At 38.2% G+C, this 14,121-nt stretch overlaps 4 protein-coding genes and 1 long non-coding RNA gene across 5 annotated transcripts; 3 read left to right on the top strand and 2 right to left on the bottom strand.

The window, feature by feature from the left end:
- The first annotated feature begins 8 nt into the window (after nt 1-8).
- Nucleotides 9-927, top strand: LOC130496279 (uncharacterized). Its single transcript, XM_056988239.1, has 4 exons — nt 9-152; nt 238-368; nt 447-542; nt 620-927. The coding sequence occupies exons 1-4, from the start codon at nt 53-55 to the stop codon at nt 713-715; spliced, it is 423 nt and encodes a 140-aa protein (XP_056844219.1). The 5' UTR covers nt 9-52; the 3' UTR covers nt 716-927.
- Nucleotides 928-1,617: 690 nt separating this feature from the next.
- Nucleotides 1,618-4,283, bottom strand: LOC108834212 (protein LEAFY). The gene is made up of 3 exons (XM_056987566.1): nt 3,795-4,283; nt 2,975-3,372; nt 1,618-2,144 (listed from the first exon to the last, which is right to left on the bottom strand). Exons 1-3 carry the CDS (start codon nt 4,264-4,266, stop codon nt 1,752-1,754), a joined length of 1,263 nt encoding a protein of 420 aa, XP_056843546.1. The 5' UTR covers nt 4,267-4,283; the 3' UTR covers nt 1,618-1,751.
- Nucleotides 4,284-7,506: 3,223 nt separating this feature from the next.
- On the top strand, nt 7,507-10,292 carry LOC108834213 (uncharacterized). Its single transcript, XM_018607560.2, has 5 exons — nt 7,507-7,681; nt 8,286-9,146; nt 9,230-9,379; nt 9,685-9,921; nt 10,018-10,292. Exons 2-5 carry the CDS (start codon nt 8,292-8,294, stop codon nt 10,156-10,158), a joined length of 1,383 nt encoding a protein of 460 aa, XP_018463062.1. The 5' UTR covers nt 7,507-7,681; nt 8,286-8,291; the 3' UTR covers nt 10,159-10,292.
- A 328-nt stretch (nt 10,293-10,620) lies between these two features.
- LOC108834211 (calnexin homolog 1) lies at nt 10,621-13,213 on the top strand. The gene is made up of 6 exons (XM_056989690.1): nt 10,621-10,783; nt 10,874-10,943; nt 11,341-12,470; nt 12,568-12,639; nt 12,748-12,858; nt 12,948-13,213. Exons 1-6 carry the CDS (start codon nt 10,694-10,696, stop codon nt 13,086-13,088), a joined length of 1,614 nt encoding a protein of 537 aa, XP_056845670.1. The 5' UTR covers nt 10,621-10,693; the 3' UTR covers nt 13,089-13,213.
- On the bottom strand, nt 13,190-14,115 carry LOC130496950 (uncharacterized). Its single transcript, XR_008936032.1, has 2 exons — nt 13,644-14,115; nt 13,190-13,567 (listed from the first exon to the last, which is right to left on the bottom strand). It is a non-coding gene; the product is annotated as an uncharacterized LOC130496950 (long non-coding RNA).
- Nucleotides 14,116-14,121: the final 6 nt, after the last annotated feature.

The following is a 14,121-nucleotide window of genomic DNA, read 5'->3' as shown; positions in this document are numbered from 1 at the left end:
GCAGTGTGCTTTTGGGGATATAAAGTTTGTGGATATCCTTAAAGTGACCCGCATGAAATACAAAATGTTATGTGACACTAAAACTGGAGGCTGTGGGACGACAAACTTTGTTCATCACGTTATGAGTAGATGTCCACCTATCTTCACAATCGGTAAGTTTTTGAGCACCACGGTTGTGATCTTATATACTCATTTCATTTTCTATGCTTATAATAAAACAACGTTGGTGTTCTGTAGTGTTGGAATGGGAGAAGAGTGAAACTGAAAAGGAAATATCAGAAACGACAAAGGCTTTGGAGTGGGAGATAGATATGAGCAGGCTGTACGAAGGCTTAGAACCAAACACTAACTACCGGCTTGTGTCTATGGTAAGAAAAAGAAAACTTGTCCTATTGTTCTTCTGTATTTCTCTGTAACACTCTCATAATATATTAGATATGATCTAGGTTGGTTATAGTGAAGAAGAAGAAGAAGAAAACATCTGTATAGCTTATGAAAAGAACCGGTGGGTTAATCTCAGACGTGAGTCTTTAGCAGGAGAGGTACGACATAAACAGTTGAGTTTGTCTTCTTTGTGTTGAATCGTTGGGATAATAATATACGTGTGGTAATTATATAGGTTGTTGGTAGCTGGAAGAATGTGGTTAGATTCTGTGGAGAAAGGATGATTCGGCCAGAGATTCTGTTCTATGAAGCTGCACGATCCATGATATGACCTAATAAGTTTATAAACATGGAAGAAACACAGAATTGATGTACAAAACACTGACACGATTTGGCTCTGACATTTGTACTTAGAATCATATATTGGGACAAGTTTCAATAGACGACACCCAAGTGCAAGTAATGACATGATAAAAGAGTACACAATCAGTTTTTAAGCTGATTGTTTTTTCTGAGCATAGTAAAGAGATATTCTTGTGTAGACTTGTACATACTTTACTTACCTCCAGGTTACTGTTCTAGCCGTAGGTGACACGCCAAGTGGAATCAAAGCACTAGGACCCGCCATTTGAGGAACTTAACCTTGTTTGGTTTCTGGTCGCTCGTCTACTATGCACCAATGGCTGGCTTCTTCTGCTTCGTATCAGCTTGTCTGATGATCTCTTTGGGTCCCATTGGACTCTCTGGTTCTTGATGCTTTCTATTTTTGCTCATTAGATTCCAAAGTAGTTTCTCTTCGTTTTCTCCTGCTTCCCTCTGTGCCTATACGCTACAATGGACAAAAGGGTGAAGAAACGTTTCAGGGGTTTAGTTAACCGTTGATCTTTACAAACAGGAACTCAGTTCGAGATAACCTTTGCGTTAATAGAATGTTCTTCTTGCTTCTTCTGACTTGTGGGTACAACGCTCTTGGCGGGAACTCCATCTTTAGATAACGAACAAGTTGGTATCACCCTCTATTTTAAATCATTTCATAAAATTAGTTGTCTCTTGGATGATATGTTCTTGCAAGTAGTTACATCCAATCGAAATTTAATACAGATGAGAAAAAAACATTACAAACTTTATTTGTTAGCTATTAAGATTTCCATTAGAAAAGATTGGTTCTATTTCATTTATACATTTTATATGTTCGTGTAATGCTTTATTCCAATCTTGATTGATATTGCCTTTCGTTGTAATTTTTTTATAATAATAAATCAAGTCATCGGAAATAAAACGAACAAGCCCAGCCAAAACGAGTAAACTAAAAGCTAATAATTAATTAAGATAGCGAACAAGTAACTAAACCACAATAACCCAACAAATTAAACCCCAAAACCCCCAGACGCAGACGACCCCGTGCAGCTAATCCCATTCCCAACCAAAGCTGAAGCCGCAGCAACCGCATTGTTCCGCTCCAAATGGCAGAGCTGACGCAACTTAGTTGGAACGTACCAAATGGAGAGGCGAGGATGAGCGTTGAAAACGGCGTCTATGTCCCAGCCATGACGACAAGCGATGTCCACGAGCGGCTTGTAACAGGCCTGACGCCACGACCCAACGTTCTCGCCGCGTTCTTTAAACGCTCTTCGTAGAGCGTTTGAAGCTTCTTCGTCTAGGCAGTGGAGTGCGTAGCAGTGAACGTAGTGTCTCATTTTCGGCTTGTTTATGTAACTCGCTCCTGATTTCTTTGCGTACCTGAATACTTGGTTCGTCACCTGTTTACATATTTTTCCAAAACATAATAATCAGTATTTATGTAATAATCCAAGCAAAAATGTATTCTTTTCCGAAAAATGGAATATATTATAGAAAAGTACCAATATATATGTTCTAAAAAGATTTTTATTTAAACATTGGAACTAGAAATTTGAGAAAGAAAAAAAAAGACTTTTATTCGTTTAATTTTTTGTAATTTTTTTCTTAATAACGTGCGTCTGTACAAGCAATGGCACAGAGCTCATGGACTATGTACTATCATCACTCGAAGAAAGGTGACACTATTACCCGCTGAGCAATATTATGTATCCAAATATTATTTTATTTCTAAATTATATACACACAAAAAGTATCCTTACTAATGGCCAAAAAGTATAATATCTATGTTTATTTACACACATGCATGCAGAAAATGAATCTAATGCATTAAGGACATCGTATCTTAGTACTGGCTATCTCATGTCGTTTTTAGACTAAAACAAAACAACGACTGTGTTTTTACCCTAGCTCGACACGTTGTCGTAATGTGAGTCTGTCTGTGACTAAGTCAAAACTTTAAATTGAAATCTAACTATATTCGTTAACTAAAAAGAAAATATAAATCAGAACCTCTATAAATCTATGCCAGACATAGCAAAAACTAAAAGAAAATAATACTGAAAAACCCTGACCTAGTGACTTGTCAAACTTACTTTAAAACAGCTGTCGATGATAATGGCTATGGTATCCCTACCATACACCATAAATTCCGACAGAACTATATAATATGTTATTAAAATATTATAATGCGAAAGTAAACGTACGGCTAGGATTAAATCTTGGAAGATACCTTGGTGGGGCATTTTTCGCCACGGTCTTTAGCAATGGTCTGAACCTGAACAAGAAACTCCCGACACTGTTCGTACAAGTGGAAAAGATAATCCAAACCGTTCTTTTTGCCACGTGCCACTTCCCCAGGCTCCGTTACGATAAACGGATGCTCCCTTTGTCTCTCAATCCCCAACACACCGCCTCCTCCGTTACCGTTACCGTCATCGTCATCCTCACCTTCGTTCATGTCATCATCGGTTTCCACTGACGTCACAATCTGTTTCTTTCTGCGTCTTTGTTGTGGCTTCTTCATCTTTGCCTGCCCTGCTTCCCAGTAGCCTCCCACGGCGTTGTTCCCCGCCGCATCAGTGTGTTCTAGCTGATGCACTGGATCCTCTGATAACCCTGTCCAATCATCTATATATATACTATTGTCACAATCACATAATACATTATAAGTTTATAACTAATCCTCGTACTTCTTGCAATAGGTCTAATATATAACAACCTGACTACAACTGCATAGTGTACAACAATAGCTCACTATGTAGGTCACATTTATCCTAAATTATTGAAATAGTTATTATAATAAAAATAAAAATATTTAAATTTTAGATTCGGTCTCCATACACGTATATGTGATTTTCACTTTTATATTCTGAATTAGCTTATATATAATTGTAGACTTTGAGTTTGAATATATACTTGAGAGCCTTCAGACATTTGCTATTAATATTTTAAACGAATCCATAATCACAAAATTATGGTGTTCTCAAGTTCTCAACCTTACCATACACACATAAAACGTGGGGTAATGTTTATATTCAATGTTATAGTACCTTCTTGGGAGAGAGCATCAAGGGCGTGATGAGTGCCGGAATCACCTGCGGCGGAGAGTAGCAAATGACGGCGTCTAGAATATTCCTCCTCTTCCTCTTCTTGCAAACGTCTCCTTTCAGCTCTAACGGCAGCTTTGACACCGTACCGTTCACCCACGAGAAGCTCCCAACGAAAGATATGAGAGAGGCTATTCATCATATCCTCAAGCTCCTCGTCCTTCATGCCCACAAGCGTGCTCGCCGTGAAACCTAGCTCGGCTATCTTCGCCGCCGTGTAAAAACGCACTCCGTAAGGACCGAACAAACCCTCCAAACCACCTAGTCTCATTCCAAACGCTGCCGTCTGCGGTGTTGCCGGAGGTTGTTGCTGCGGAGGAGGAGGAACCGGAGGTGGTTGTTGTTGTTGTTGTTGAACCATTGCTCTCGTTGGGTTCCATCGGAATAAGCCACTCGTGAAACCTTCAGGATCCATATTCTCTTTCTCTAATACTCTTTACTCTTTCTGAGGAGGTTGCTTTATTGTTAAAGTGACCACTCGCGCAGCTTCTATATATACAACAGTAAAGAATCTAGAAAATAAATATAACATTTTAAAAATATTCTTATTATATGCCTGTTTATTGCAATAAGTACGTATATATGTATATATATGCAAGTATTATATAAAGAAGATATGTGTCTTGCTGAAAATTTGACAGTTGTGACTAAACAAGTCAAGCTTTTTATCTTTCATCGACATTCTTTTTCTCTACACCGATTTTGACCCTTTGTCATTTGACACGTTAGTTTGTGAAATGATTAGGGGTTTTACTGTGGTGATCCCTCTCTTATTATTGTGTTCTCTTCTTTTTTTTATTTATTCTTCTACATTTTTTAAAAAATTTCTCTTACGTTTTTAACAATTTTACTTTTGTGTTTTTTTAAAAACTTTTGTGTTTGTCTCTTTGAATCTGGCAATATTGTGTATACCGTTATAATTTGTACGAAACTCTTTGCAGCAGCCGGAGAAATGTATATATTTCTCTGTAGTGTCATTTACATAACTCAGACGAATTGATTATACATATATGCTACTGAGTAAAGTCTTTTTAAGTTATGTTATTGTTCTGATAAAATAATGACAAAATAATTTTTGTATGATAAGAAATTTCAGCATTGTCTGAACGCGAATCTCGTGGACATTAAATGAGATTGTTAATTTATAGCAAAAATAGGAACTTTAATTTTTTCTGCCGTGCAGTAATAAATTCTGAGTATTTATATATTTACAGGGAATTAATTTGCATTAAGGAAACAAAAATTAATAAATGCAAAGTGAAACCTCAAAAGGAGGAGTCAGAAGTGTTTCAGTCTATCTTTTTTTTTGTTCAACTGTTTCAGTCTATCTAATCCCATAAACTTTGGGGTCTAATCTCTTCAACGATCATTACGTGTTGTCATCTCCCTGATCTATTATTACACCTGTACCCTAAAACAGAATTTCTTGGTAAATAAAACCAAAAATATTTTATAAAAAAGTTTTTTTCAAACTGAGCAAAATTAATGCTATAGAACCAAACATCCAACTTGTTGTTTAATTGCTTTACCACTAACTTTTTTTGGGTGAACTATTCTTTTGGCATCAGTATGAAGACTAACTTCAGTTTTTTTTTTTTGGTAAACAAGACTAACTTCATTTGATGATGGATAGCTCACATTCCAAAAGTATATAAGTGTTCTTCATTTGAAGACTAACGTATATTCCCATAAAATTCAGGCTATATATATGTTAGACTAGTTGGATATACCGTAGATTAGAATTCCCATCAAATTTAATTAAAGTCAATCCCAAGCAAAATGTATGCGACTCTACAAAATCGAAAACTATTAGAATAAATAGGTAATCCATAACCGAAAAAAACACTAAAATGTAAGTTGTATCTAATTATACTCAATACTGAAGTTTTTAAAGAGAACTCTTTCGAAAACAGACTCATAAAAAATTAGAACAAAATTTTACAATATCATAGTAAGCTAAAGGTTAAGCATCAGGAATATATTGCTCTTGTGAAACGGATCTAAAAAAAGCTTCATGTTTGTCATATAAAAAACGTTGAATTACATAAAAAAAGCCTTGTCAATAAACAGTGATCGCAAGAAAACAAAGCCGTTTGAGCCGATAAGGAAACTTTAACGTGGAAAGGTAGCCAATGAGGAAACGACAGGTCAAGTCGGAGTTCTGAGAGTCTGCCATTTTAAAGCTCAGTCTGTTTTATTTGACTGTCTCTCTCATAGCCCTAGCCTCCTCTCTCCTCAGCCCCTCAGTTTCCTCTTACCTTTTCTTTGTCTTTTCTCTCATTTTTCAAATTATTTTATGTTAATTTGCAGCATTAGTACAATATTATATATGTATTGTTATTATCATGATATATTATCATGTTCATCATTGCGACTTGCGACTCTAATACTGTTTTTACCCTGTTAGTTAACTGTTGGAGTTTTGGAATATTAATGTTCAACAGCGTGTTCTAAAGCCCCTATTACAACACTATTTTCGAATATTATAGTCGCCTTAATTTATAAAAAAAATGAAAATGACAATATGTAATTTTAAATTTTAATTTTCCTAGACTGCATAATAATAAAGATGTTAATATACTCTTATTATTTTATTCGTTTACCTGCAGCATTAAAGTACACGTTATTATATATGTATTTTATAATAATTATATGATTAATCATTTCGACTTGCGACTCTAATACTGTTCTTACCACTGTTATTTAACTGTTGGAGTTTTAGAATCCTAAAAAGGTTGAATAATGTGTTCTACAACCCTATTACTACCCTAGTTTACAATACTAGATCGTTCTTAAGTAAAATGTTGAAAATGACTTAATATACAGTCAACATTTGAAGTGCTTTGAAGCTTTAACTTACCTAAACTACAAAAAGGCAAAGTAAAATTAATTGACCTCACAGGAATGAAGTTAACTTATGAGGCATGTCTACACTGGGCCCATTGTATAGTGGGTTTGGAGTTTCACAGCTCTTCACGGGCCGACTCGCACATTTCCCGATCAAGAAGGCACGATTAGATGACGTTAGTGCTCAAAAGCACGTCATAATCTTCTAGAGACGAATGGATGGTTAGGTCACAGATGTGTATGTATATGTTGGTGTGGTCGTGAATCGTGATCAGTGTAAGCGTCTTGGAAGCATGCAACAAAAGACGTGGAAACTTCATTTCTAGTCCAGGTTCAGCTTCGAATCTTTATTAAAGTCAGTCACTTGTTGTTCAAAAAAAAAAAAGGTCAGTCACTTAAACCGATGGATAGTGTGTGGATGAATTCAAAGTCAATTTGTACTGAACTACATCGACTAATTATAGTGGGAAAAAAATCAATGAGGACTTTCCTTATTTATACAAAATTCCAAATCGACGTTTTTTCCTTCAATAGGATAAAAGCATATGGAAGATGGAAAAGACCTGCTTCGTTTAACTTAACGCAACTACTAACAGAGAAGTTGAAAGAGTGAAAGACATTTGAAAAAAATAACGTTTTCTTTTTCTAGTAAAGACGTCTCCCTTGTGGTTTGTTCACACGACAGCTCCTGGATAGAGCATTCCAGTTTTAGTACATTTTATTTTAAAAAACTATCGGCTATTCTCAGAAAAATAGTTAACTCACTGACATCATCGCTCTCGTCACAAATCCTGTTCTATTGTTCTACACGTCTCTTGGCTTATATGAGAGCATCTGCATTTCCCATAACAAATAGATCAACTCTCTCGAAATGTTCCTCGTGGGACACTTTATTACAGTAACATACAAGACAAAGGACTTTAGGTTTCATCGATACATCGAATTGAAGAGAGTTGGTTCTGAGAATTTTCCGTTCAGCACACGTAAATCTCTCTCTCCCTAGCTCTGTCTTTTGTAATTTTTTTTTGGTTGATAGGGAAGAGAGTTACAAAGTAGATATGTTCGAATCTGGAGGTTATTTAACATCTCTGCGTCTCTGTTTATGTATGAGCAGTGGCGGACCCAGAAGGAAATTTATGTGGGGTCAAAGTATGAATAAAATTGTGTAAATTTCGAGTCAAAAAAAATAAATGGTCACTTCGGGGATCTGAACCGTGTATCTGTGGGTTCATAACAGCCCATTCCGACCACTGAACCACAATTTATTAATACTAAATTGCTGACAAACATAAATTTATACTATTTTTGTTAGATTATTCATTTTTCATAATGAATAGACTCCTAAATTACAATTCTTTTTATTAATTTTAAAAAAATATATATGTACCTCCTAAAATCTCAGATCCTACCCTGATGAGTTTAAACAGATTTTATGTTAGATTATTCATTTTTCAAACTTTCAAGTGGGTTTGTTGTGTTCATTGTTTTATTTTTTTTTAAAAAGCTAGGTTTGAGATGTTTATCCATGCATGGTTACGTACTCAATCACTTTTACTTAATTTCTTCACCTCTGCAATCTGGAAACAGGACAAAATGGTATGTTCTTGCCTGATCTCGTCCTTACTTCTTCTTCTGGTCTCGTCAAGCATATCGCCTAGCTACAGCTTCAAGATCAAGTCCGCAAGTTTCCTATCACCAAAACAAGTTATGACTCCAGGATCAGTCACTGACCCTCACCTATTCGACATCGATTTCCCAAGAGGCCACATCGGCATCAAAGGTTTCGACGCCGAAGTAGTCGACGAAGACGGCAACCCCGTCCCGTTACACGAGACATATCTCCACCACTGGGTCGTCCATCCTTACTACGTGCGTAAAGGTTTCAACCTTTCGCAGCTAGACCTAGACTTGCCTAGAAATGATCTTCTTGGTTCGAGTCCTGACTATATTCCCATTAGAAACGGAGGCTTGTGTGGGAACAGAGTCAGACATTACTTCGGGTTAGGATCAGAGACACGCAAGACTTCGACGTATGTTCCTGATCCTTACGCGATCGAGATCGGTAACCCGGAAGAGACGCCTGATGGGTACGAGTTCAAATGGCTTCTGAACATTCACGCTATCGACACTAGAGGGGTTGTGGATAAACAAGGATGCACCGAGTGTCGGTGTGATCTTTATAATGTGACGGTTGATGAGTATGGTCGAGCTTTGGAACCTGGATACAAAGGAGGTTTATACTGCTGCTACGATAAGACTCAGTGTCTGGTAAGAAAGGGATTCGAGGATGGGGACAAAACAAGAACTCTGTATCTTAAGTATATTGTGAGATGGGTTGATTGGGACAGCTCGGTTTTGTTGCCGGCTAAGGTTTATATTCTCGATGTTACGGATTCCTGGGAACCGTCAGAAGGATCAACAGGAGATATCCAAGAACATTTTTGTCATGTCAGTAAAGACATAATTTCACATCTCTGCTTAATGTTTTTTTTTTCTTAAAAGCATCAGCTAAGGTTTTATGCTTCTTTCAGGTGGAATATGATGTGGAACCGTGCACAACCAGTGGAGATGGATGTGTTGACGTTAGGACAAAGAGCTTAATGATTCCGTTTAACGGGTATATTGTCTATGGAGTAGCTCACCAGCACGCGGGTGGTCTTGGTGCTGCTCTGTACCGAGCGGTAACTTTATCAAGCTTTACAACTTTTTGTTTTAATAAAATTCAACAAGTAAATAAAAAGAAAGAAAAACCTTAACATGGATAATGATTCACAATAGATAAACACCAAATACCAAGAGATAAACTAAAAAAAAAGTCCATGTAAATAATTAATATAACTATACAAATAATTATAGTAACCAAAATTATAATAACATGGTTATCTCATTTATATCCTGCATATTTTGGTTTAAGCTAATGCAAATATGAAACAGTTAACTTTTTAACTCAAAAACTGAGACTCTTGTGTTGTGGATTGATCATCAGGACGGTGAGGGAATATGCTCTTCGATGCCGAAGTATGGCAATGGACACGAACCTGGAAACGAAGCTGGTTACATTGTTGGAATGTCATCTTGTTATCCTAAACCGGTGAAAGTGACTTATGGAGAGACACTGACTCTGGAGTTCAATTACAGTAATGTCGTTGGTCATACAGGAGTCATGGGACTCTTTTACATCCTGGTTGCTCAGCAGCTGCCTGAACCGGAGAGCTCCTTGCAGGTAATCTGCCGGTAACTGATCTCGGTTTAGGTCAAACCGGTTATTACAATGTGGGGGTAACTTTACTTACGTAAGTATTCAATTATTTCTTTGCAGGCACATGCGAAAAGTGTGAGCTTTTTAGCCTTACTTGCAGTGACGGTGGTGGTGGTGGTGGTGGCGGTTGTGGTTCTAATAGCCGCCGTGGTATACCGGAGACAGAACCGGGAAGATGGTTACCAGTCACTTAGTACCTAAAGACTAAAACTATAGATATCCTTCTTCAACATTCTAAATACCAAGTCTTAAAATAAAAAAAGTATCTTGTAATCTTCCACTAGTGTGATATTTGGCAATGGTTATTACGTGTATAAAAAGTTTGCTTTTCTCAATAGTATGTGGAAGACTCTTGCTCCTCTAGAGACTTTCAAACTAATTAGTAGGCCCAGCCCAATAGAGACTTTTATTTTAGAAGACTCTTACACGGCTAGAGTCTTTTGAAACTGATTAGTAGGCCCACAGCCCAATACTTAACGTTAGACTGACTAGCCGTAAAATGGACATTAATAGAAATATAACAATATGCACGTAGGATAGCCCTCTTCTGTACGACGTGGCGTCCAACTATTGGCTACTACCACGTGGCGAGCGTTATCATTGGTGGAAACGATAAAATTGACACATTAAACCGGGTCTACGGGATTTAAATAGATACTTACTCAGAGAGATAAGCTTAAGGAAGAAAAAAAAAACATTCTAACTCTCTTCTCCGATCTAAATCCCGAGGAATCCGATGATGAGAGACCGGCAACTATTCTCCGGCCTTCTACTTATCTTAGCTCTCTTCTCGCTTCAGAACCTTTGCTTCTGCGACGATGATGCGGTAAAATTTCGATTTTCTCGGAAAAATGTTTGAATATTCTCCGCAGATCCGATTATTTTTAGATCTGAGTTCGTTTTGTTTTATATTCAGGTGTTGTATGAGTCGTTCGATGAGCCGTTTGATGGTCGCTGGATCGTTTCGAAGAATGGTGATTACGAAGGTATGGTCGCTGGATCGTTTCGAAGAATGTGGATTCATTAGTGATCTCAAAAGTTTGTTACGAATCAGTGTTAACAAACTAAACCGGAAATAACCGAATGGTTTACATCGTGATTATGATAATAAACCAGACATTCCAGAGTCATTTAACCAACTATTATATGCTGATAGAATCAAATCGAGAATGTTTGATTGAATGGTTGGTTTAGTATAGATCCAAATGGTTTAATAATAAACCGGACATTTCAGAGTCTTGAACCATTATATGAATATCCACATTCTAATTGAATCAAATCGAGAATGTTGTGGTCACTTAATGTCATGATGTTGTTGAATGGTTGGTGGTTTTATTAATGTGTATAGAAAGCTGCTTTGTTAAGACTGCTTATGTGTTTCAGGTGTGTGGAAGCATGCCAAGAGCGAGGGACATGATGACTATGGTCTTCTCGTGAGCGAGAAGGCACGCAAGTACGGTATAGTGAAAGAGCTCGAGGAGCCTCTAAACCTCAAGGAAGGAACGATTGTTCTTCAGTACGAGGTTCGTTTCCAGGAAGGGCTGGAGTGTGGTGGTGCTTACTTGAAGTACCTCCGCCCTCAGGAAGCTGGGTGGACGCCTGAAGGGTTCGACAGCGAGTCCCCTTACTCTATCATGTTTGGGCCTGACAAGTGTGGAGCCACGAACAAAGTGCATTTCATCTTGAAGCACAAGAATCCCAAGAGCGGCGAGTACGTTGAGCACCATCTCAAGTTCCCTCCTTCTGTTCCTTACGACAAGCTTTCCCATGTCTACACGGCCGTCTTGAAGCCGGACAACGAGGTTAGGATTCTGGTTGATGGAGAGGAGAAGAAGAAGGCTAATTTACTCTCTGGGGAGGACTTTGAGCCTGCTTTGATCCCTGCCAAGACCATTCCTGACCCTGAGGACAAGAAGCCAGAGGACTGGGACGAGAGAGCCAAGATCCCTGATCCTAACGCCGTGAAGCCTGAAGACTGGGACGAGGAGGCACCCATGGAGATCGAAGACGAGGAAGCTGAGAAACCCGAGGGATGGTTAGATGATGAGCCTGAGGAGGTCGACGACCCAGAGGCGACCAAACCTGAAGACTGGGATGACGAGGAAGACGGTATGTGGGAGGCTCCAAAGGTTGATAACCCCAAGTGTGAAACAGCACCGGGTTGCGGTGAATGGAAGAGACCCACGAAGAAGAACCCTGCTTACAAGGGCAAGTGGAGTGCGCCTATGATTGACAACCCTGCTTACAAGGGGATCTGGAAGCCCAGAGACATCCCTAACCCTGACTACTTTGAGCTAGACCGACCTGATTTCGAACCCATTGCGGCGATCGGTATTGAGATCTGGACGATGCAAGACGGTATCTTGTTTGACAACATGTTGATAGCGAAAGACGAGAAGGTCGCTGAGATTTACAGGCAGACTACTTGGAAGCCGAAGTTCGATGTTGAGAAAGAGAAACAAAAGGCGGAAGAGGAGGCTGCTAGCTCTGCAGGTGGTCTCAAGAGCTACCAGGTAAAATTGAATCTGAACCTTTATTTATTACTATATTATTCCTCGTTATAATACTTACACTTGTATATATATATATATATGTGAATGATGTTTGCAGAAGGTTGTGTTCGACCTCTTGAACAAGGTTGCTGACATATCTTTCCTAAGTGCCTACAAGTCTAAGATCACTGTAAGTTCTATCTCTCCTCTCCCTCTTTACCTTGTTGCATGTTATCATGATGTCTCGACCTTGAATAGGAGAGGCTAAACAGATTTAGAAAATGTGTCGTTTTTGTAGGAGCTGATTGAGAAAGCAGAGGAACAACCAAACTTAACCATTGGTGTTCTTGTCTCCATTGTCGTTGTTTTCTTCTCTCTCTTCATCAAGCTTATCTTCGGTGGCAAAAAGGTAAATATTCCCTCTGTAATATATTCATGGCATTTTAATATGGAAGTAAGTGAAAAAGCTGAAGAAATTAAAAATGGTTTTGTTAACAGGCGGCGCCGGCAGCTTCTGTGGAGAAAAAGAAGAAGAAACCAGAAGTAGGAGAGAGCTCAAGCTCAAAGAGTGAAGATGAGACGGAGAAGAAGGAAGAAACCGCTGCTCCTCGCAAAAGGCAACCCAGACGTGATAATTAAAAATAGTGGTTTTTAGAATGTTTTCGAGATGTTGAAATTATTTTTGATTGTTACTTGTGTTATGGTCGGATTTTCTTTTCTGCTGTAAAACCAAGTTGGGATTAGCTAAATTGTAGTTTCTGTTACTTCTTTGTTTAGTTTCTCACAAATTGGGGTGGATACATTTGCCATTGTAGAGTTATTCGAGTTGAGAAGTCATCTATTCACTGAACTCGGTTTAATTCCCATGATGCTTACTTAGTTGCCATTTGTAACTATTGTCGTCGGAGTAACGAAGCCTCAAAAGATTGTACAAGCTCAAACCATGGCCTTAGCAAGAACACAAAAGCAGAGTACATTCTTGAGCCATAACTGACGTGTGCAACTCTTTCGAGACTTCATGTTTATACACTAATGTAGTAAGCTCTGTGTATCTTTCATGGGTTTAGATCTGAGACGCTCCAAAATTTAGTAATCCAACTTGCTCAGAGCCAATCATTCTGTTTCATCATGAATTGTGATGACCAACAACATTATGAAACTCAGGTTACAAAAACGAGTCTTAAATTTAACTACCTGGAGAAGATGAATTTTGGAGGAAAGCGTATGAAGCGCACACTTCCAATTAAAACATTAGAGAGCATATGAAAAGTCCCTGTCGGACTTAAAGTTACATCACCTTATTATGAGATTCTTTAGTCAAAACAAGAATAAGGAACGAAACCATCAGTCACCTTATAATAAACCAAAAAAGTAAAAAAAAAAAAAAAAAAAAGAGAATTTCTAAACATTACAAAAAGTTTGATGCTTTGCAAAGCAACAATCTTGAACAAAGGTTGAAGATCCCCCTCTTTGGGAACCAACCATTGATCGATCATAAAGGTTGGAAACAACACTTACCCGCGACCAGGTTTCCTGACTGGAACACTGTCCTCATCATCAGACTGAATGTCTCCGTACTGCCAGATTCCTGTCCTAGATTTGCGAGCTTCTTCTTGGTACTTCTCAAGAGCATCAAGAGCTGCTTTCTTGTCTTTATGCTCCCATCTCTTCC

This window comes from Raphanus sativus, chromosome 6 (assembly GCF_000801105.2).
Source record: "Raphanus sativus cultivar WK10039 chromosome 6, ASM80110v3, whole genome shotgun sequence".
Lineage (NCBI taxonomy): Eukaryota > Viridiplantae > Streptophyta > Magnoliopsida > Brassicales > Brassicaceae > Raphanus > Raphanus sativus.
Note: the sequence above shows the minus strand (reverse complement) of the source record. Positions and strands in the feature narration are given on the sequence as shown.

Bases quoted from the DNA above. Each gene is read 5' to 3' on its own strand.
- LOC108834213 (XM_018607560.2), top strand. From the start codon at position 8,292: ATGGTATGTTCTTGCCTGATCTCGTCCTTACTTCTTCTTCTGGTCTCG. The intron at 9,380-9,684 runs GTAACTTTATCA...ATTGATCATCAG, and splicing joins GTGCTGCTCTGTACCGAGCG to GACGGTGAGGGAATATGCTC. The intron at 9,922-10,017 runs GTAATCTGCCGG...ATTTCTTTGCAG, and splicing joins AACCGGAGAGCTCCTTGCAG to GCACATGCGAAAAGTGTGAG.
- LOC108834212 (XM_056987566.1), bottom strand. From the start codon at position 4,266: ATGGATCCTGAAGGTTTCACGAGTGGCTTATTCCGATGGAACCCAACG. The intron at 3,373-3,794 runs GTACTATAACAT...GTATATATATAG, and splicing joins TGATGCTCTCTCCCAAGAAG to ATGATTGGACAGGGTTATCA. The intron at 2,145-2,974 runs GTATCTTCCAAG...ATATGTAAACAG, and splicing joins GCGAAAAATGCCCCACCAAG to GTGACGAACCAAGTATTCAG.
- LOC130496279 (XM_056988239.1), top strand. From the start codon at position 53: ATGAAATACAAAATGTTATGTGACACTAAAACTGGAGGCTGTGGGACG. The intron at 153-237 runs GTAAGTTTTTGA...GGTGTTCTGTAG, and splicing joins TCCACCTATCTTCACAATCG to TGTTGGAATGGGAGAAGAGT. The intron at 543-619 runs GTACGACATAAA...GTAATTATATAG, and splicing joins GTGAGTCTTTAGCAGGAGAG to GTTGTTGGTAGCTGGAAGAA.
- LOC108834211 (XM_056989690.1), top strand. From the start codon at position 10,694: ATGATGAGAGACCGGCAACTATTCTCCGGCCTTCTACTTATCTTAGCT. The intron at 12,471-12,567 runs GTAAAATTGAAT...TGATGTTTGCAG, and splicing joins GTGGTCTCAAGAGCTACCAG to AAGGTTGTGTTCGACCTCTT. The intron at 12,640-12,747 runs GTAAGTTCTATC...TCGTTTTTGTAG, and splicing joins CCTACAAGTCTAAGATCACT to GAGCTGATTGAGAAAGCAGA.